The sequence below is a fragment of the Equus przewalskii genome, chromosome 25 (assembly GCF_037783145.1).
Source record: "Equus przewalskii isolate Varuska chromosome 25, EquPr2, whole genome shotgun sequence".
NCBI classification, from domain to species: domain Eukaryota; kingdom Metazoa; phylum Chordata; class Mammalia; order Perissodactyla; family Equidae; genus Equus; species Equus przewalskii.
The window spans coordinates 20,540,936-20,564,327 of NC_091855.1; the positions used below are offsets into that span (position 1 = coordinate 20,540,936).

Here is a 23,392-nt window from a genome sequence, read left to right on the forward strand (position 1 = left end):
CCTCCACGAGAAGCTCTACACCGGCCAGCTAGGCCTCGGTGAGAAGTCCAAGAACTGCCGCCTTTGTGGGGTGGCCTGAATCGTGGTTCCCAGACCCAGGTGGACATCAGAATAACCTAGAAAACTTAGAAACAAACAAGGCACAGGTGCCCGTTTCCCTCTCCAAACCCATTTCCTGAACCTTTGACCTGCTGGGTGAGGCCCTGGGATCTATTTTGTTTTTAAATATTTTATTTTTCCTTTTTCTCCCCAAAGGCCCCCGGTACATAGTTGTATATTTTTAGCTGTGGGTCATTCTAGTTGTGGCATGTGGGATGCCGCCTCAGCATGGCTTGATGAGCGGTGCCATGTCCGCGCCCAGGATCTGAACCGGGGAAACCCTGGGCCGCTAAAGCGGAGCACGCGAACTTAACCACTCGGCCACGGGGCGCCCCACCTCAGTTCTGTTTTTTAAAAACTTCCCAGGTGATTCTGATGCTGCCTAATCCAGCCTTTGGCAGCCTCTGGAATGGACTGTGGAGAGCACTTGGCCCCTTTTCCCCAAGCTTCTCTGAATCCCTTTTCATTCATTTCACACTGCCCTGGGCAGTTAGTCTGTACAGAAGGCAGTACGAGGACAAGTGAGGAAACAGAGGTACTCGGGGACTGTGCGAGGCCCCACTGGAAAGCCATGAGGAAGCTCTGCACGTTAGCCAGCTCTCTTCAGAACCAGGTCATGGACACGGGGTTATAGTCCACGTTGCAGACGGAGAGTTACTAACCCAAGGCCTTCCCAAACCGTGACCTAGTCCTGAGGAGGAATCCAAATCCTCCAGTGGGCCTTCCAGAACGACGCTCCAGAAGGCCCACGGTGGCCTTTGCCAGCCTCCTGGGCCTCTCCACTGAGGGTGTCTTCACGGTTCAGCTCTGCTCCCCTGCGTGGCTGCGGGGGGTTGTTTGAGCTGCAGCACCATCCACACGGCTCACAAGTCCCTGTCACATTTATAGCTAACCCACATTCAGGCTCTGACCTAGCTCACCTTCTGTGTATAAAATGAAACTAAGCAGGCTACGGCTCATTTTGAACAAAGCTCAGAGACAATAGGAGTAAAGAACCTGGAAACCTGGGCAACACAATTCCACTTTTTCACCCTCAAACGCTGCCCTCGGGCGGTCCAGGACCCCCATATGGATTCACAGAATTTTAAGGGTTATCTGCTCTAGCCCTTTGAAGTCAGGATGACACAGAATAGCCCAGGGGTCATGTGACTTGCTGAAGGGCATGGAGCTGAGCCAAACAACTGTGTGTATGTGTCTGTCAGTCTGTCTCCAGCCCAGAAGTAGAGTCTGCCTCCTCCCTTGTGACCTGGAGGCCGGCAAGGTACTCTGCTGGTCACAGCCAGGCTCTGGAGCTTCACGTAGAAATTTCACCTGATGCCTCATCTGGTTAGAGTTGGCAAAATATTCCACTTTTATATCTCACTAAGTAGAGAAATTTCCTCAATCTTTTCATCAGAAAAGCCATCAAATTGGTTTATAAAGAATGTACCCCTCCAGAGCTAACCGCTAGATACTTGGTTGGCATATGGAATTCTTTCTCACATTACTACCATCTAAGGGTTCAGCGTTGGGAAATTGGTGTCACTGTCTAGTTTTCCAAAGGCTGGAAAACCCTTAGAACCCAAGAAAACATTAATAGGCCTTTCAGTTTTTGGTCTTGTCCCCTGGAATTTCCCTTGCTTGACAGACCAGCACAGGAAGTACCTTTGCTTTCACTGTGTTGGCATTGCCAACCCCTGGATGACTGAGATCAACAGCTGTATGTTACAATCACCCAGGGAAGGAGATTTCAGAAAATACTTATGCCCAGGGCCCACCTCCAGAGTATGAGTTAACTGCTCTGATACCCAGGTCTTGGTAATTTAAGGAACTTCTTCAGTTGATTCTAATAAATGCCCAGGATCGAGGACCACTGTTCTGGTGGTGTATGATCCGTACTTTCAGGACAACATATCTGACACAGCAGTGTCACAACGAAGCCACCAAGAGCCGCGTGCCCTCAGAAAACGCCAGAGAAGCAGTGCTTTGTTCCACTACCACGTGCACAGGAAACCAGCCTGGTTTGGGCTCCGTCAGATAACATAGATCTGGATTCAGGTGAAGACCCAGGGACTGAGGCCTCTTGAAGACCAGATGTGGGCATCTAGATAGATCCCAGTATTTCTGAGTTCTCTCCTACCTCGGCCTTGAGAAGTCTACTGACCCCCTAGGCCTCCTCTGCTGACAGACACTCTGCAGCATTGCTCCAAACCTGTCCTCATCCAGACTCGCTGGGCGTTGTCAACACCAGAGGGGCTTCTAGGACAGAGGTGGAAACTGCTACATCCAGGAGTTACTGCCTACGTGGGCAGATTCACAACTGAACAGTCAGCACCGGTTCTTGTTTTCTTCCTAAGGAAGGAATGGATGCTTGAGAAGGCAGAGGCAGAAAACACAACGAGCAGCAGAGAAGACACAGCTGCATGACCCTGAAAGGTGGGCACTGCCCTCCAAGGACAGCCCACTGGATTGGCAGGTGCCCCAGACACAACCCTGGGAGCTCCCACGGGCTGGGTGCTCCCACACAGCATGTAGACGTGAGAGCCCATTCACTGTCTCAGCAAGCAGCTATCAAACACTTGCTCCATGCCAGACACACAGGAAAGAGAAATGGACAACCCAGGCAATGTCCCTGCCCGCGTGGCCCTTACATTGTGGTCAAGGAAACGTGAAAAACAAGCCAACATGTCCGAGCACAACTTCTGGCAGTGATAAGAACTCTAGAAAAAAAGGAATTGTGATCAAGAAGGGGAGGAGGTATAACTTAGATCATCAGGAAAGGCCTCCCTGAGGAGATGGGGTTTGAGTTGAGACTTGAATGCCCAGACCTCAGGTGTCTTCAGATATGAGATAGGCATTTAGGGCAGAGGGAGCAGCATCTGCAATGTAGGAGCAGTCTGTTCAAGGAGTAGGATCAGTGTAACTACAATATGGCAAAGTTAGAAGTAGAAGGTAGGAGATGGGTCAGAAAGACAGGCAGGAGATTTGTAAGGGACCATAGGAAGCTTGACGTTGGAACTTGAATGTATTGGGAACTCTGCATCAGTTAAGGCTCTTTAGGTGAAAGGAACAAAATCTACCTTAAACCAGCTTAAACAATAAAGATAACATTGGCTCACAAAACTGAAAAGAGGATATAGGCTTCAGGGATGGTTTGATCGAGACTCAGCTCTATTTCTCTGCATTTCTTTCAGCTCTGCCCTCCTGTGTTGGCTTCGTCCTCAGGCTGGCTTCCTTTATGGTGCCAAAAGTGGTGCAGCAATTCCAGGCTCACATCCCCACAATAGCACATCTAGAAGAGTAGCTCAGTGATAAGGACTATCTTTCCCTTACTCACCAGCAATGGTATGGAGTAAGAAAGAAAAAGAGTTAGTAAGAAAAGCAATGATCTTACAGAGTTAACCTCTGAGTAGAGACCCCATGGAGCCCACCTAAGAAAGAGTGAATGAAAGCCTATGATGGTTTGGATCCTCTAGGCATGCATCATAGAAGTGTGATTCCCGATAAATAAAGACAAGATCCCAAAGGATCTAAAGAGAGGACGTAGAGTATCTAGCAGACACTATGACTATTAGATTTCTCTTACAGCCCAGGCTTGGCTCCTTTCCCAGATGATTTTAAGGAGAATCGTAATGTTGTCTCTCTCCAGCTAAGAACTGCTAACAGAGCTGGTGCCAGAACGCCCCAGGCACAGAGCACCTCTCTAGGGAAGAAATGTACAGAAAACCGACGGCAGCAGCATATCCAAGTAACAGCCATAAGGTGAACGCGACTGGGAGGGAGAGTGACAGTAAGTAGGACAGCTTAGGAGAAAAACGGTGACGGAGCTGCAGGCACTGAGACTGCGGACTCCGGCCAGAGCAGACTGGTGCCAGGCTGGGGTGACTGTAGAACAAACACCTCGGCCACCCTCTGAAGCAGAGGCACAAACGACAGTGGGCCCTCTCGGCAGCCATGCTCGGTGAACTGTCTTGATGTTTGCACAGCACAGAACGTGGTCAGGGTCATGTGATGGGCGCTGAGGCGCAGCCCCCCGGAGGTCAACAGTAACCTTTACAGCCTTGTGTGTAAAAGATAACCCAGGTTTCCAGGATGGTAACATGGATGTAAACAGGGCCACTTCTGTGGAAGGCCAAGGAGCTGCCCCTCCAGCTCTGACCCCTCATTCCTGCAGCCCTTTCCCATACCTTTGTCTTCGAAATGTGCCAGAGTCCTGTGGGGACTGCCAAACGCCATCTCTGCCCCCATAAACGACAAAGCAGGCCACGTGAAGAATCTTTTATTGCCCTAAAACATCTGGTATTATGAATAGAAAATACAAACTGTTCTTAAAATAAAGCAATGGACTCAGTAAACATTTGGTTACCACATTTTAAGGGGCTGAAGAGGAAAGACCTTTCTCCTTATCGCAAAGTAAGGTCCACCTTCTCTCCACCTCCTTTCCACCCCTAACACTCCCCCCATCAGAAATGAACTTTTATTCCAACAGAGAGTCTGTACACATACACCTCAGGCTCCCCTCAGGCAGCGGCCGAAGCAGCCCAGCACGGCAGACAGCGCATGCTGCCCCGACATGCTGCGGCCAGGGCCGTGGCCACAGCAGATCAGCGTGGTAGTCAAGATCACAGCTGCGCCACGCACAGGAGAAATGCAAAATATCTTATTTTCAGGAAAGGCGACCCAAGCCCATGAGTAGTGCCAGATAGCAGGCTAGGCAGAAGAGGAGGTCAGCTTGAGATGGTTCAAAGGGAATCCCTTTAAATTGAGAGCATCTGATAAAGAGTGTTGCTCGAGGGGGTGGGTCCAGATACTGTCCCCACCAGAGGTGAGATACACTTAATTCAGGCAGAAAATACCCACATCAAGGGCCTCCTTCCTTCTGCTCTTTCCTCTCATCTCAGAAGCAGCTTTGGGCTTTTGGGCTGGAATGAATCAAGATTACTTTTCAGCAAGCTTGCGGGCAGTCGGCTGGGATTTCCCTCCCTCCAGAGAAAACAAGCACTTAAGCCAATGACCGAGTTTCTCAAGCCAACATCCAGATGAAGGCGCCAGAGGTGACTGACACACACGGAAGTCCCTGGGCAAGGACTTCTCTTTAGAAAGAACCTTCCCGTCCCCAAATCAAGTACCAAAGTTCCCAAATCTGGGCCTTGACAGATGCTCAGAAAGTGCCCAGCAGCCTCGCACACCTGGGCGGTAAACTTGGCCAAACCGCTTTCTCCTTCGTGGTCACAACAAAGCTTTTCTCAAGTTTATTGATGTTGGTTTGTTGGCTCTCAGGAAAGAGGGTTTGGAGACAGACCCCAAGGTCAGGCCCAGAGAATCGAGGCCCAGAGTGCCGATGGGTTTGCTCCGATGAAGGTGGTTCTGATGGCGCTGTCTCTCCCAGAGAACTCAGCAGTCAGTGAGGCCCCACGGACGACCCTCATCCAGAGAGCAGCCGCTCCCGAGAACTGGGCTTCGAAGGGTCTTAAGACACTAGAACAAGTTAACATCCTGAATGAGGTCTCCTCCTGTGATCATTTTACAGGCCTTCTCCATAAGGGAGGAGAGGAAGAGGGAAGGCAAACCCCAGCCAGGGCCGGCCCCCAGGTCCTGCACCAGCCTCTCCCGACACCAGCTCCCCTGACCCAAAGAGGGAGGGGCGGGGTCGAACCCGGACTTGGTGAAGGGTGCCATTTTCCCCGACTAGACCACACGAGCTCTTGCATGGGCTCCAGGAGGCACAGGCCCTGCCATCCAGGCCACAAGCATTCCAGCCGCTTCCCTCCAAAAGCTGCTCCAGTGAAGACGTCTGTGCTGGCAGTGAGCTGAGCTGACAGAAGTGGGGGGTGTTCGTGTTCCCTGAGTCGCCGCCACCTTCCTCTCTCAGAAATGCTCCTCAGACCAGTCACGGATGCTTTGCTGGTATGGCTCCTCCTCCCCTTGGAGCTTCTGTAAGGCAAAACAAGCAGGCAGCCCTTTGGGTGAAGAGACACAGGACTCCACCCCACCTGGAGAAACGCCTGTCAGTGACGCTGTAGCAGTGGGAAACACAAGAGTCAGAGGCCACTCCACGTCCCCAACAGTGAGCAAAGGGAAGGAGAAAACAGCCTCCAGCCCCTGCCACAAGTGTGCTTCACACACACATACACACACACACACACCCCATCACAACGTCATCAAAGGAAAAACCATAAAGGCCAGCTTTCTGTGATGCCACCTCTGCCCACCATCCCACTTCGAGCGCCACTGTGCACGCTCTCTCCCTCCCCATGCTGACAGCCTGCAATTCACCGGGACTGAGCCTCAAGTAGCTGCCCAAAGTACCCGGCCCACGACTCCCTCAGAATTCCCGACTACCCCATCTGGAGGCAGCCCCCAGGATGAGGAGCACTGTTATAACGTGCATGGAATGGATGCGACAGAGACTTTAGAAAGGCAGGATGCCAGCTGCATATAAAAACTCAGTGGATGGAAACAGGTGTCTATACTCTGTGCACAGAGAAAAGGAGCTGGTAGTTGGCTCTCGCTTTCTCAGGGAGGAGGGCACAGGACTAGGAGAGTCTTCTGGGTCACACTTGTTAGGTGGGCTTGGAATTAAATTTGGTCTGGAAATCATCCTGTGGGGCCCCTGGGTGCACACCGCCACCTTGGGCACTTGTCCGCTGGTTTAAGGAGCGCTTTGCTTCTTAGCTCAAGGGCTCGTCTAGTTCGCTCGAAGGCCTTGGGCCCAGGCACAGCACTGCATGGTCAACGGCACTCGGCTGGGGAGAGTGTGCAGGGCCAAGCTGCAGTGCAGGGCCGATCCTAAAGGTGGTGCTTCTGCCCCAGGGAGTCTCACCGGGCCAGTCCATGGCAGTGGCAACAGCTGTGCAATCCACCCTTCGCCTTCTCAGTCTTGCTAACTTGCCACCAGGTCCGCTTCGGCCATGAGAAGCCTTCGTTAGGCAACTAGCAGCCTACTTAAGTGGATCAGGCAGGCTCTCTCTGGCACACACATGCACACACACACCTGCCTCTGCCAGAGCCAGCAGCTTGAAATCACAACCAGAAGCCCAGGTTATTGGGGACAGAAGCACAGCCCCTGCCACTGTGGCTGAGAACCACCAAAATAGACACCAGAGATTTTCATAGTCGAGGTCAGTTGTTACACACCTCCCAGAAGTTCTGTCTCTTTTTACCAAAACTATACACATCACTCATTAGAAAGAGCAGCTCTGGCCAGATCTGCTGTGGGTTGTGTCTTCCCCTGGCCCTGATAATGAATTTGTGTGCTGGGGCACAGGTCTCGCTTACACTCACTGCGACGGGGTGTGTAATGATGGACTCCGGAGGAGGCCTGCTCCGTGACAGCCCTGGCTTCCCTGGGTGTCAGCTCAGCATGACTCTGACCTCCCCCTAACACTAAGCTGGCCCAGATGCAAGTGAGGGACAGAGACGCGTAGTGAGTTATCGAGGGACACCAGCACCAGACTGAAGTCTCCTCCTCCTACTCAGTGCTCTTTCCAATACTCCACACAGAAGGTGACTGAGCCAACACCTCCAACCTTGATTAACCACGCCATCCACGTGCACAAGGATCTGGCTGCAAGAATAGTGAAATAGTGGAACAACCTGAACATTCAACAAGACGAAATGGAAATACATATATGTCGATATGAGGCTGTAAAATGTCATGGTGTGCAAAGGTTGTAAGCTATATTAAGTAAACAAGCAGGGCAGAAAACCAAATGTGCACAAGCATACGCATAGAAACGTTACTAGGTTATCTCTGGGTGCAAGGATTGTAGGTGACCTTTACATTCTTGTCTGACTATATCTGACAACGTAAACAGAGATTGTAAGTAAACATAGCAGAATCCCACATCACTTGACACAATATGTCACATTCCACATTGAGACGTTTTCACAAGAAATCTATCCTGGTTTAGTACAGGCACCTTTTCCCAGTCTCACCATATAGCCACCAAAGTGTTCCAGATCATTAGGTTTCCTTGTCCACGGCACAGGGAGAGCCGTCTCCACAGTGCTGACGCCGGGCCCCTCCCCATCTAGAGAATAGCATTTCTGCTCCAAGGCTTTCCCTGTCTCCCCACTGAGTTTCCTGCCCTAGGCTCCTCCTCCCACAGGCTACCTGCCACTGCCTGCCAGCTCTGGAGCATGAGATCAGAAGACAGATAGTAGAGAACTAAGGTCATCATCTGTCTGCCAACGCATATCCTTAAAACGCTAAACGTACCTCTTTCAGATACCATTTTTTCCCTGAGAAAATTGGCAAAGACTTTTCAAAATGATAAATCCTCAGTGTTGGCACTCATTCACCACTACAGCAACGTGAATGGGTAGTGCCGATGGTAGCTTTCTAGAGGACAGATTAGCAATACATTTCAAAGTCCTAAAAATGTGCTTGACCACTGATCCATTTCTCAAGGAAATACTGTGCTTAAGAACATGCACAAGGATTCAGCTTCCAGGACATTAATCACAATATTATTTATAACAGCAACTGGAAACAACCTTAATGTCACAGACAGGAAAACTGTTAGACAAATCATGGTTTATCCAAGTGCAGTCATTAAAAGTATGTTGTGAAAGACTAATGATCCGATAAAGTGTTCACAACACATGAAAAAGCAGATACAGGAAGATTCCATTTTTGTTTAAAAAACATACATATATATCCATCTATATGTATATATATTATACGTGGATATAGACATGTACAGTAAATGTTAAAAAACAGCATCTCATCTCTAGATGATGGTATTACAGGGTGATTTTTAAATTTTGTACACTTTTTTGTATCTTTTCCTTTTTCTACAAAGAATGCGTATTATCTCTGTAACAGGTTTCAGTGTTTTGTTTGTTTTGTAAGAAATATCCCAGTTTTACTCCTCAGATTTGATATTCCTTTCATCCTGGCTCAGATTTGATACCTAACATTTTGGTTAAAACAGTTCCCAGCAAATTTGAGCAGATGGGAAACACTTCTCTGTTCTAGATCATGCTCCTGGTCCTCTCCCCTTCCACCACCATCAGCTCCTGCTTCCTGAACTGTCCTTTTAAAGCCCTACTGGCAATCCATTGGCTCCAGTCCCCCCATCCCCATCCCACTGCGTAAGGAGCTGTCATCTGCCAGGAGAGCCACTGCCTTGGTGCCACCACCACCCTGACAGAATGGTCAAGCCTGGCTGCCACCTCTCCTCTCCAGCCACGGACCCCAGGCTGAAAGCAGTGGAGCCAGGGCCTCAGGGCTTATCTCAGGATGAGGGGTGGATGCTACTCAGCAGACTGTGACAATAGTGATGTCCTCTGGGGACCAGAGCAGGGAGGCCAGGAGAAGGGCAGGAAGTGGGAAAAGAGCCTGGAAAAGAGCAGCAGGAAAGCAGTGCTGAAACACCCACTGAGCAAACTCTGGGCGCCATGTTTGTGAGAGTTGAGATGGTCTCACAGCCACCATAAAACCAGTCCATTCTGGGAGCTCCGCCGGCCCCCACCAAAGCAACCACATCCTCAGCAAAGCCAAGAACTCAGAACTCTTCCCAGCAAGCTCCCACATACTCACATTGTCAGGAGTTTCTTTGTTTGCTTTCAGTCTCCGGAGATCTCCCTTAATGAACGCTGAGGTGGAGGGGTCGAGAAGGAAGAGCAACAGAGAAACACAGTTATCAAGCCAACCAATGGTCAACTTCATCCAAGAGGGAGCCCTCATTTTCCCTATGGTCACAGGTATCCCAGACCTGCTTCAGATATTCCAGGGAGCTGGGGGTCCCATCAGCCAACTTGATAAAGCCTGGGGGTCACTGCTGTCCCTGACAGGCAGAAGCCAATAATGACACTGACCTTTGTTTATAAATCACATATTTGCCAAAGACTTGGCACACATAGCTCTGATCCTCACAAAAATCCCCATTTTACAGATGAAGAAAGTGAGGCTCCCAGAAGTTCGTTTGCTTGACCAAGGTCAAACAGCTATGGAGCTCAGAGTCACAGTCCAGAATTCAAATGAGGGTCTTTTGGCACCAAAGCCCATACTCATTCCATCAATACATGCTACTGCCTCCCAAACAGATTCCCTAAGAAGCCCCCTCAACCCCCTGCATGTGTACCCCCAATCTGCGTGACCAATCAAGACGCTGGGGTCCCAAACTGCCAACAGCATAAGCCCATGGGCAGGATGAGCAGCATCTTGTCCTGAGGCCCTGACTCACCAGTGAGGACTACTCCAAGGGTGAGGAACACACATAGAAAGATGTTTCCAGGCATGGTCCCATAGTTGTCGATAATCTGGCCCTGGGAGATGGTGAAGATGATCCCGAATACCTGGAAAGGCATAAAAAAGAGTGGAAATAAGGGCCCAGCCAACTAGCCCATGGAGGAACTCAGCTCCCACAATGCAATGCCTGCACCAGCCAAGCGAGGCAGTGAACCAAGAGCCACTGCTTTGGGCCACCACCAAATAAGACCCGTACCTGTGGGCACACGTTGAGGAGGCCAGCTGACAAGGCTTCTGGTTCTGGGTACGTCAGCTCCACAGCAAACTCAAATCCCAGTGGGATATAGCCAGTCATAAAGAAGCTGAAGGCCAGATCACAGAAACAAGGTGATGGAAATGTTCAGGCAAAGCAGGATGGGCAGCCTGCCTCCTCCCTTAGAACTCCTTTTTCTGTTTGTTTCTTCCCATCAAGACATGCCTTGAACAGATCAGGCCATCCCCCAGGTGGCCATACCAAGTAAGAGAGACCCCTGGAGGCCAGGAGGAAGTTCATATGGAGGCTTTGTGCTCAGGGGGCCTCTAGGGGTCCCCTGCTTCTTCTCTGTCTAGCCATCAATTACAGGCAGAGTCAGCATTTACAGAAGGGCTGGGGATGCCTGGAGTGTTCAGCCCTCAGCTAAGAAATTCTGTGTCCTGGGTACACAGGCCCGATGCTGGGAATGGGAAGTTCCTGGATATTGAACAGCTTCTCCATGACCCTCAGAGACCTGGAATGGGGAGCTCAGAGTCCTCCTTATTTCCCTCCACGGAGCTGCTAGCTGAGAAGGACTCAGTGTCTGTCTGTCGTCTCTCTCTCTGAATCTCTCCTTCTCACACACACACAAACATACATACTCATGAACTGCCTACAGGAAAATGATGGGAGGTAAAGCTGAGCAGGCCCCTCTTCAGGCAGGCCACTCATCATTTACAGATGAGGAAACGGAGGCCCACAGTGGTTAAGTGATGGGCCTGTGCTCTAATAGATAGTCAGCAACACAGCTGACACCAGGACCCAGACTTTCTGATGCTCAGCTCTGTGTACTTTCTGTGACCCCATGTTGTCCCAGGCAGAACTGAAAAAGCCTCTGAACATGTCCTAGCCTCCCAGATGTCTGTGAAGGACACACTCCATTCCACAGCAGGGATGGGCCTGGGAGCCCGAGGTGACCTTTTGAAGTGCTGCAAGTAAACAAGACATCTGGGCACCATTTCCACACCCCCAGAGGTGAGTGAGAAGGCAGCAAAGGGATCAATATTGCTTCCTAGGATGTCACCAGCTTGAGGAGCCATGGGATGGTGCTTTCCAGGTAAACAGCTTAGAGGTGAAACTTACCCCATTGTGCCAGCGGTGATGAACACTACCCACAGGTGTCCCAGATCCAAGGTGAATGTGTACACCACCATGCCCACCAGAGTCATGATATAGACCACTAGGGTTGTCTCCCTACAAGCAAAGGCAAAGAGGTTGAGTCATACACTTCTGACTTTAACAGGATCATTCATTCATTCATTCTACAAGTATCTATTGGGCCCCTGCTGTGTGTCAAGCCGTCTGCTGTGTGCTGGGACATCTGCTCTCATAGAACTTTCTGTCAAAGAGATTGATGGACACTGAACCAATGATCACACAAATAATTCCTGAAGTACACTGTGGTCAGTGCTACAAAGGGTGAGACCAGGAAGCATGAAGCCGTCTGCTGCATGTGTGTCCTCCTGCAGAACCCTCTCAATGACATCAAGCAGCACCTTGACTCGTCCTTCTACCCACAAGCAGTAAGGGTACAGCCCTTCCTTGTCTCGTCCTGCACCAAAAAACCAAACAGGACCAACATGAGCTCTCGCCAGGTGGCAGTGGCGTGCAGAACTACCCCAGAAGCCATCTGATTCTGCTCGTCTGCTGTCCCCATGACCCCATGACAATGCTGGGCAGTGTCATTAGGTTCTCTCTGTCTTCTCTAAGTTCTTCCTGTTGCCACGTGCACAGGTGCAGCACAGCTCTTCCTGCTGAGTCGGAACCACTCCGCTCCAGACAGCGGGACTGAGAGAGAACATTCTCCAGCCCTGAACTAGTGCTTGACTCCAAAGCAAAAGTGAGAAGGCTCTGCCCACTCCCTGTGACATCTCCCTGTGTCTGTCCCCTGGGAAGGACCATCAACAAAGTGCTGGTTTCAGTTTTGGCCTCACCCTGATTGTGCCCTCCACACGTGTCTCCTCCCGTGCTGTGCGCTCAGGACTCTGCTGGGCCCTGACTCTGCCGCGGGACCTGCGTTCCTCTCCCTGCCCCACTCACTGCAGGGCCCGGCTCTGCACAGCCCTCCGCCCTCCCGCCTCGCACATCAGGACTCCAACAACGAAAGCTGACGGCCTTCACTGGTCTCCGCTGGAGCCAGAAACACGGCGGGGGTGCCACCAATGCGGGCTGAGGCTATGTCCTACTGATACTGCATTTATCGGATGCCAGGAATTCTGCGAAGCACTTCACAGGCATTTATTATTTCACTCAACCCTCACAAAAGCTGGGCAAGAAATGCATGACTATCCCTAGTTTTACAAATGAGGAAACTGAGGCTCAGCCAGTTAAGTTGTTTGCCCAAGACACCTGTTGAGTAAATGCAGAGCTGGGATTGGAACCCTGCACTCTTTCCGCCATGGCACCCAGGAAACCTAATGCACTGTGTGGTGGCATCTTTGGAAAAGCTTAAGGCCAGAGCCTCTGAAGGAGGCCCCTCCCACCCCGTGCTCAGAGCTGCTGAGGGTAGAGGAGCTTTCCCATCCCCCACCCTGCAGAATGCACCTTCATGGACACCAGGCTCTCTCGCTGACCCCACAAGCTGATGTTTGCCATATTTGTTTGGTCATAGCTTCAACTCAAAGCACCACCCATCTAGAAAAACTATGGGTAGTGCCAGCCTGAGATCAAGGGACCTGACACCCAATTTCCGGCCTCCAAACCAAACAGAACAAATCTGGGAGCCTTAGGGAGGGGGGAACTGTCACCGAAATGACCAGATCACAGAGCTCTCGCCTCCTTTCTCTGCCTGCATAGTAGTGCTGCCTGCAGGAGTGGGACATCAGGGGACACCAGGAACTGGTGACACTTAGGTTCTGAGGTGTCCTCCCCAGCCCTTCCATTGTAGTCTCCAGTTCGTCTGAATCACCTGGCTGCCCACGTCCCAGCCAAGCCAACATTCCAATCCCTCCCTTCTCCTGCCACAGGGCAAGCCCTGGAAAAAGGGACCCTGCTGTTCCCTGGCTTGGGGGTGGCCAGGCCTCATGGCTCTCGTGTCTGGCTGTGAGCAAGCAATTGACAGATGGCATAGACGAGACGGCAGCCAAGCGCCACCAGCAGTACTTAAGCCAAGCCAGGCTCCTTGTCGTGTTCAGCCAGGTGGCCACATCCCCAGGGATGGCCTCAATGGGCCTTTGACTAGGGTGGCCAGATTGAGACCTGGTCTGACCACAGCCTCACAGAAGCGGGTTTGTGTGGAGAGAACAGGTCTGCTACTGTCTGTCGCCCCCAGACACTGGGAACTTTGGAGGCCTTGACAAAGCAGCCCAGAGGACCACCGTGCCGCAGGGCAGGACAACCCTGACAGCTACCCTGCTGGCCAGCATTAATTGAGCACCCACTGCATGCAGGGCACCGGAAAGAAGCAACAAGAAGAGAAGGATGTCAGGCCTCTGTTTTCCAGAGCCTTTTCTCCAAGGCTGACTAGTGAATTCAGACCCTGGGATTGCTTTTTACAAATGCAGATTCTCCTACTGAACTGAAGTGGGCCCAGGAAGCTGTATTTCTAACAAGCATCCTGGATAGCCTGGCGTACACTAAAATCTCAGTGGGTGTTGGGCATTCAGGCCCAAAGCACATCACAACATTTACCAATGAGGTGTAAGCAACTGCAAGATAATACACTGCAAACTGGAGGAAGCACAGAGCATCTTTGCTGACCCATGGGGTCCAAGAGGGAGCCATGAGCACAGGGCAGTGGAGTCACCTCCCCACTCTGCTCTTTGGGGTTTCCACAAACTTCCCAACTGCTGCCATTTTTCCACATTCATTTTCGTTTCTCCCTCATCTGCACCTTCCACAAGCTACTTAGGGGCTGGGACTGGGGAAGGTGCTGTGCTTGGCCTCATGTCCTCCACCTCCAGTCTTCCTAAGATCCCCATGGGGCGGGTATTGTTTCCCTTATTTTATAAATGGGGAAACTGAGGCTCGGAGAAGATAAATTTCAGCTGCCTGCTTGACCACTCAAACCTTTAGAGCCGTGTTGCTAACGAATGTGTCACTTCAGAACATGGGTCCCCAGTTCACAGTCCAGGAGGAAGTCACTTACTTGTAGGTTTTGGTCTTATCCAGCCAGATGACTGGGATAACAGTCCCGAGCATTCCTGCAATGATGATGGTCAGGCCGATTCCTCCAACGTTCACTTCTTCCCCCTGGGAAACCACAGCCCCAGTGAGCACTCAGTGAGGGGACAAGACACTGGACAGGGCACAGTCACCATGGCCAAGGGGCAAAGGCAGGCAACTCAGGCTCCATTAGAGCCAGTTCTCAGAAAGTACCAGGAAGGTGGTCTGTAGGAAGCTGCAGTGGGGAGAGAGTCCTAGAATGGTTGTTCCTCCCAACATAACATACCCGGAGTGTGTGCGTGATGCTGGATGCTGGGGGACCCAATTCTGTCCTTGGAACAACTTTTGGGTAGATTTTTTAAAAAATTTAATCCCACAGCAACCCTTTGACTTCTCATTATTCCCATTTCACAGATGGGGAAACTAAAATATGTATATCCAAACATTCCATCCTTAGGTTTTGAGCTATCAGGGCCAAAGGAGGAGGAAGAGAACAGGTACACATTTTTGAGCGCTTATTATAAGGCAGACGCTGTGCTGAGGACTTTACACCATCATCTCATTAACTCTCATAATTCCCCACCATAAGGTTAGAAAACAATATTCCCCATTTTACTCATGAGGAAACTGAGGCACAGTGGGATTAACCTGCCAGCTCAAGGTCATGAGGCATTCATTAAGTACACAGCTGGGATTTGAACTCAAACCTGTCAAACGCCAACTCTGGAACGCTTAGCCACAGTGGCCACCACCTCCCAAAGTGGGAGACCCTCATCCTTTCAAAAGAGGGCTGAGCCCAGGATTCCTGACTCCAGGACACTCGGAATCCCACTCCCAGTGTCCAGCCCTCACTGATGCTGGAAACATTTAGAAAGTGTGTTCAGTTGATCAACTAAGAGCTCAAATTAAACCTTGCTAATATTTTACAGATTAAATATTTCCTATGTGATTCTATATGTCTATATGTTTACCTCATGTGTCACCAGGCACCGTGCTCTGTGCTTCACCTATAAATACTAGATATGAATACATATATATACACACACACGATATTATTTACCTTCTAATCCTACAAATAATCTTTCAGGAAGTAATTATACTTCTTTCACAGAAAAGAGAATGAGAGCCCAGAGAGGCTAACTAGCTTGTCACACAGGTTAGTACCACCAAAGCTGGGGTTGAAACCCAGGGCCACCTCCCTCCAAATCACATAAGCATACACCGCCATACCACACCGCCACGAACTATGGAGAACCAAGAATTAACTGCTGCCCCAGCTCTGGCCAAGACACACACAGAAGTCTCATTCCAACGTGTAGCTTGCTTAGGGAACTCCCTTACCGGGTAGTGTAAGATCACCATGCGATTCAGCAGAGTGGACAGGGAATAAAAAGCACCAACATTCAGACCTAAGGAGGGAGGGAGAAACAGAGCATTAGGGTCAGCCTTCCACTGGGGCCATTGCTAACTTCTCCCCCGAGTACTCAGGGACGGTAGAAATGCTCATCCTCGTTGCCACGGTGAGTGGTGTCCTCAGAGAAGAAAAAGCCAGAGTGTATGAGGCTACCTGCAGTATTTCTCAAAGAAATACTCCAAAACAACCAAAAGTAACTGTTTGAAACTTTCCTTGGCTGCAGACCATTGCCCTTGATCCCTTTAACTCTGCCCTGGAAACACAGGCTCTGGAAACTATGACTTCCAAGTCAGAACCGTCTACATTCCTCTTAAGTGTTGGCTAGGCCTATGGGGTCAGTGGAATTACTGGCACCTTCCACTTCCTCCTGATGACCTTTGCCCTCTCCAGACTGCTCCAGACCTCTGACCCCTGACACCACTCCCTCCACAGGTGGCTTCTCACCTCTTTCCCCATCCCAATTTCAACTTTCTTCTCAGATTCAATGTCACACAAAATCTTATATTTGAAACCAGAATGGACCTTAAAGAGCATTTAGTGGACTCTCCTAATTCATCGACTCATTCAACAAATAAATGGAGCACCTAGAATATGCTGTAAGAATCCATGTCCTTAGAGAATGAGGCCATTTGTCCAAAGTCATACAGTGAGTTAGTAACTAAGATCAGACTGGAACTGACCCTAAGGAGAAAGGGGCTCCGGCCCTCCCTTCATAATAACGGGGGTGGTGGTGATGATGATGATGATGATGATGATGATGATGATGATGATGGCAGCAGCACATACTTATGTACTAGACACTGTTCTAAGCACCTTACAAGCCTCATAACAACCCTAGATGGTAGGTAATAATATCATCCCCATTTTCTAGATGAGAAAAATGGTCACACAGTTTAAAAACAAATATAGAGGTCACTCAGAAATACCCACCAAGGGTCTTCCTAAATTTGGAGGCTCCCAAGACTACCACTGGCACACTTGACCTTAGAACCACTTAGACGGGTGGAAGGCAGCCCGTGGGCAGGGCAGCCTCAGGAGTTCCTCTTCAATGGAACCGGTCCATAGAGCCCCAGGCCACGGAGCCAGCCAGAAGCTATTCTCTTTGGCCCCCAGGGTGATGGCTCACGTGCACGGGAGGGAGATATGGCAACCCTGGTTCAACACCTCACAGGAGCTACTGTTGCTCGTAATGCCTCCGTGGCATAGTTTCCAGGGTCTCCAGCAGGGACTCACCCTGGAAGGCTACAATCCTTTTCAGTTGTTTCTACAGTCCAACCCTAGAGGAATTAGGAGCTTCTGTATGGTTTCTGAATCAATCTGTAATCTAGATATCCCTCCCATATTGTCAAAGTTCACCAGACATGGTTAAACAGCACAAATCCACCCCACTGCCCAAATCAGGGGGCTCGGCGTCCACACTGAAGGGCAGGAATTAACGCGTGCTCCACCCTGTGTGTGAGCCCCTCTCACAGGAAGACAGACCACTGTGTTGTATTCGGGTGTGACTGTCCCCAGCAAGGCAAGCCTGCCGGGTCAGGGCCGTACTCCTGGGAGAAAATGTGATTCCCCTGAAAGGCCTGGTCATCCTGGTATCCATCACCGGGAGAAGAGTCGGTCACTGAGGAGACAGGCTTTAGGAAGGTAGGAAGGACATGTCATCACTCTGAGTTTCTCCCCTTTGTGAAGACCAGTCTGTTTAAACAGTGGCCCAGAGAACACTGGCATTAGAAGGATTTAGAGCTTAAAAATGCAGACACCTGGACTCCATCTACTAATCTGATTCTTCCGGAATGGGGCTAGGAATCTGCATTTTAAAAACAACAACAAAAAGCCTAGTTATTTATTAAACTCACTGGAGTTTGGAATAAATGGCCTTGGGAATATCAGGCAAGGCCCCTCAAGTGCTGGGGTTACCATGGAGGCAGCTGGGATGGAAGGGGCTTCAAGACCGTGAAGAAGATCCATAACACACCTGCTTTAGAAGCTCTCAACCCCGCCGCCCACCAGAATCGCCTGGAATGCTTGTTAAAAGCTGATTCCCAGACCACAACTCAGACTTTCTGAATTTGAATTTGCAGGAGACACAGGGACATCTATGCACACATTCAGCCAAGCACCCCAGGGGGGTTCTGTCATCAGGAAGCTTGGGAAACACTGATCCCAGATCCTATCTCTGGGTCCTGGTTACTCCGTGTTCATTTCCCTTCCATCCTTCCTGAACTTGTAGTGAACTCTTGTTTCAAAGGGCCAGCCAGACCTCAGCAAAGCTCCAGGGAATCCAGAGGATTCTATACCCACTCTGAAGCCAGGATCTCAGAAGGGGCCCAAAGCCCCCTCCCTAGGCCCATGTGGGTGGGGCAGTGGGAAGGCCTTTGAGAGCCCCAAGGAAAGGTGTCCTCATGACTCCCGATGACCAACACTGGAAGACGATTCAGAAGCACAGCTGGAGGCAAGGCTGCGGGATGACATGGGAAAGTATTGCCTTTGAGGACATTCTCTAGAGGAGGTGACTTTTCAATGATTCTTTTCAACATGGCAGTTGTTACACCTCTGCTGACAAGACATAACGGAGGCCGTGGGGAAGCAAGACCTAGAGACACAAGGAGAAGGCAGCCAAAGAAAGGCTCTTTTCTTCACGGCGCCCCACTGCTCAGACACATCACAGGCTCTGCCCTCCCCCACCCTCTGGTAGACCCGAGGAGAATGTGGCTCCAGCCTGCATCTTCCTGCGTCACCAAACTTGGAGGAGGGGAGGTATTTTACTAGAGGAGGAGGCAGTTCCTTGTTCCTGTGATATTGCTGCAACATCCAGCACAAACCCAACCTCTGCACCTCCCCTCCAAGCTGGGCTGCCAGATTTAGGAAAAAATAAAAACAAACAGCACATCTGGATAAATTTAAATTTCAGATAAATGAATAATACTTTAGCATAAATATGCCCAATATTGTATGGGACACATTTATACTAAAAAGAATTTATTGTTTTCTCAAATTCAAATTTAGCTGGATGGCCCTTATTTTCTCTCTCAAACCTAACTCTCAGTGTGTGGCCAGAAGCCTATAGGGAAAAGCCAGCCACACGCAGAACCTGGAATTCCTCCGAAGCCTTGCTGTATCACTGCACCTCAGCTCTGGGCAGCTGACTCAGCAGCTTGGAGAAGCCACTACGAATGCAATACTGGACATCCCACCAGCTCAGTGAGAGCTACTCCTTACTTGGTGAAATCTACTTCAGACCAACAAAAGAACCTAAGAAATCATCAGTTTTTCAACACAACAGCAAGGTGGATGCCCACAGTGTCTTTATTTGCAAGTGCTTTAAAAGCTTTCATTTCCATTCAGAGCACTCCTATGAGAACCAAATGTTATTACCATTTTCTCAGGGAAGGTAATTAGAGGATGGGCACAGGAGGGCTGAAGGTGGTATGCTCAGTGATTGGCAGGGCTAACACCAAAACTCAGACCTCCCACTCCTTATGTGCCAACTCTGAACTCACCGGTCCAGCATTCAAGTCTCTTGCTCCAAGATGTCCATTCCCATCCAGCAAATGTGCCTGTAAAATGCTATCATCTGCTTGATTCCCAGCTACAGGCTCTTAAGTGCACATAATTCAAAGGAAAATATGAACATCATATGCACAATATAAAAAGTATGAACCATTTCCCTCTTCGCAGCCTCATTGGAAACTATAGGGTTTGTTGGGGGATCTCTGTGGGGTTTCTCAGTCTCTTGCTGAATTTATAGAGGGTTTTTTGTTGTTGTTTTAATTTGGAGCAAAGACAGTGGGAGAAGAAAGTAGAGATTCTGAGGTGCACTGAGTGCCAGACACTGCTTTTACATGGTCTGTAAACCATAGAGAGAGACACACTAAGGCTGAGACCCCACCATCCCCAAATCCCAAAGATGGCTGGTCAATGTAGGTGGGTCCTGCTTCCAAAACCCTAGAACTCTTGACCTACAACTTAGAAGAAAGCAACCCCCTGCAACTGGTCTGGAGGACTGAATCTGAGGAAGGACATACTCCCCTAGGTTGACCCAAAGACCACTCAAGCAAGCACACTAAGAAAAGAGCGCCAACTGTGTCTCCAAGAGGCTCCCATCTGCATGGAAAGGCAAAAGGCGCAGTGGTCAGGAAGATGGGTTTGGCATCAGACAGACAGAGGTTTATATCCAAGCTCTGTTGCTCGCTAGCTGTCCAACTGTGGGCAAGGAACTAAACCAGAGCCTGCTTCCACAGGTATAAAATGCAATACAGTTAAGGACCTAAGTCCTGGGTCTGTTTTGAAGATTAAAAGAGATAACACATGTAAGCACTACACATGGTGCCTGACACATGATAATGGCTCAATAAAATGTTTTTCAAATCTATGATCAAGCTTTAGAATCATTTCCTTATAGGAAAGAGCCCTGTCACCAAGTCCAATTCTCTACCATGGAAATAAGGCTTGTGGTTTTCTGCAATGTGTCTAAACACCTAGGTTAGCTTAACTCCCTCTCACTGGGGTAATCCTAGGCCTTGGAGAAGAATGTTAAGAAATCCTATCTATACACAATAGAGTCAAATGCTTCCAGAGACTCAGAAGTGAACTGCTTTTCTAGTTTAGCACTATCTCAACTTAAACTATGTTTTACTTCCACCCCTTTGTCTTTCTCCTCTCCTTCTGGGACTCCCATTATGCATATGCTGTATGCTTGATGGTTTCCCACAGGTCTCTGAGGCTCTGCTTATTTTCTTCATTCTTTTTGTCTTTCTGTTCCTCACACAGGATAGTTTCATTCAACTTATCTTCAAGGTCACTGATTCTTTCTTCTGCCAGCTCAAATCTGATGGTGAGCCTTCTAGTGAATTTTTCATTTCAGTTACTGTGTTTTCAACTCCAGAATTTCGATTTGGTTCTTTTGTATTTCCATCTTTATTGATACTCTCCATTTGGTGTGACATCATTCTCTACTTTCGTTCATTCTCTAGACATGGTTTCCTTTAGCTCTTTGACTATATTTACAGCAGTTGATTTACAGTCTTTGTCTATTATGTCCAACGTCTGGGCTTCCTCAGGGACACTTTCTATCATGCGAGTATGGGCAATGCTTTCCTGTTTCTTTGCACGTCCCATAGTTTTGTGTTGAAAATGACATTTTAAATACTATGTCAACTCTGGAAATGAGATTCTCTTTCCTCCCCAGGATTTGTTGCTGTTGCTGCTATTTATTTTGTATTCAAATTTATCTTACCAAAAGCCAAGAAAATGAAATGAAAGAGGAATGTTGTTTGCATTCAGGTAAAAAAGGAGTCAATGTTACAAGCTGAAAGAGGATTGGTTGGGGAGTGGTTCATTTGGCAAGACTCATGTATGCATTCAATCCCTCACTCATTCAATGACTGGTGGAGTAGCCACACCAGGCTGGGCACTGCTGAGGAACTACAATGATGAAAAGATGTAAACCTCTGCTCTCAGGGAGTTCACAGTCTAGTTGGAAGACAGAGCTGGAAACACTTTTTAAGAAATTCTAAGTGTTAAGACATACCAGGAACAGCATAATAAAAGAGGAAAGGTCACCTAATACTGCTTTATAGCAGTGACACTGAGATGAGACTTGATGGATGAGTATGCATTTGTCAGACAACCTGACATGGGAAAGAATGGTATTCTAGGTGAACTTTAAGAACATGCAAAGGGCCTGAGGCACAGCCAGCTCTTCTGGTTGACCCCAAACAATGATGTTTTATATACATTTCAGATTTGGAAAGAGTAAGACGCACAGACACATCAGGCCTCTTGTGCCATATTCCCTGTTCAAGGACACTCCTAGACACCTGCACCTTACCATAGGAGATGACGAGCAGCACAAAGTTGAGGTTTTTGAAGAGCCGGATGACAGAGGATAAAGCATCAGAGAACGTCAAGGCAGGGTTCTGGGACTGGGCTCTGTTGGGGGGATTGATAGGCTTCTCCTTGAATACTGTAAGGAAAGAGACAGAGAGATCACTTCAAATCCCTGTGGTCCCATCCCTGTGGAGCTGGCTCCCTCATCTGAGGAGGACCCCAGACTCCAAGAGGAAATAGTAATTCTTCAACTAGCTCCTTTACAGCCCCTCTCTTGAAGCTGCGTCTCTCTGTCTGTGGCTGACTAAGCAGTTCTTTGATTGCTTTTCCTTAATGGCCTCTGAATGGCTGCCATCACTGGGCCTCCCAGAGAATGTTCAAGGATCAAGGAGTCCCATAACAACCAGCAAAGAACACAGCACAGAGCCCTGAGAACATGCAGTAGAAACGTAAGGATGGAAAGGCAGTGAGGGCTGAGCTTTGGAATTAGTGAGCCCAGTTACTGGCTGAGCACCAGAGCTCCTCTCGAGGGGGAGGGACTGTGTTGCTCACGATTAGACAGAGCCTGGCACAGGGCAGCCGGTACATATTCCCTGAAGAAATGAAAGGAGCTTCTTCTACTGGAAAAACTCACCTCCTTTCCTAGTTTCTCAAAGTCTGAGTCAGACACCTGCTTCCCAAAGAGACAAGAGGATTAACACATGCTCCTGCAGGAGTAGCCACTCAGATACGAAGGACTGAGGGGGACACGGAAAACCATTCATTTTATATTCTATTTTCAGTGCAACTGGGACAATCCATTTGTGTGCACTGATTGTCATTCAGTTCTCTGGGGGGTAGATCCGTTTACCCAGTTGTTTGGCTAAAATGGTCCTCAAACTGTGTCAAAGCAAGTACCACATGGCCTCCTCCACACTCCATGAGAACACTCCTCAAAGGTCAGTAGGCTGTTTCCAGTAAGAGGAAGCTCTGGAAATGAGGTTTACTCTCTTGAAGATCATAGGGCGCCTCTCCCAGAAAACCCTCCAGCACTGACTTCAGAGCCTGCCTTCTTCCTTCTCTGGAAATAGCCCTGTATGACTTCCCACCATTGGGAACCCCTCATCCATTGTCTTGCCTGTTCACCTCCCCTTCCATCAGGGGAATCAAAGCAAGGCAAGAGGTTATTTATCTCTGCAACAGCAGGTGTTTGCTCAAGGACTTGGCAACCACAAAACAGAATTCAGATAAGATTTCTCAGTTCTTTCCTCAATGAGCTACTATCTGTGCTTGATAATAACATGACAAAATGTAGCAGTGTCCTATCGCCCAGATTTCAGCTGCAAAGGACCAGGCCCTCACCAGCTACAAACATGAGAATTTGCAGGTGGGAACATCATAGTTTGAAACTTAAAGTCTGGCTGAGTGAGGGTCCCTGGCCGGATTGTTCTTTCCTGCTCTCATCCATGGCTCCACAGCTTCTCAGCCTTCCAGGACACCA

At 49.3% G+C, this 23,392-nt stretch overlaps 1 protein-coding gene across 3 annotated transcripts in view; it reads right to left on the bottom strand.

Annotated features, from left to right (window-relative positions):
• Positions 1-4,342: 4,342 nt before the first annotated feature.
• LOC103541855 (choline/ethanolamine transporter FLVCR2-like) overlaps positions 4,343-23,392 on the bottom strand; it is a 61,784-nt gene continuing 42,734 nt past the window's right edge. The window contains exons 3-11 of one of the 3 annotated variants that reach the window (XR_011532905.1): positions 21,914-22,048; positions 16,014-16,081; positions 14,656-14,759; positions 11,652-11,762; positions 10,533-10,638; positions 10,272-10,383; positions 9,626-9,681; positions 5,735-6,012; positions 5,301-5,556 (exon numbers count right to left, since the gene is read on the bottom strand). Coding sequence is in view for 2 of the 3 variants with exons in the window: in XM_008508750.2 (XP_008506972.1) it covers positions 5,947-6,012; positions 9,626-9,681; positions 10,272-10,383; positions 10,533-10,638; positions 11,652-11,762; positions 14,656-14,759; positions 16,014-16,081; positions 21,914-22,048 (758 nt within the window). In the remaining variant the exon portion in view is untranslated. Of the gene's footprint in view, positions 6,013-9,625; positions 9,682-10,271; positions 10,384-10,532; positions 10,639-11,651; positions 11,763-14,655; positions 14,760-16,013; positions 16,082-21,913; positions 22,049-23,392 lie in introns of all 3 variants that reach the window. The other 2 variants (XM_008508750.2, XM_070593652.1) reach the window with 2 other exon arrangements.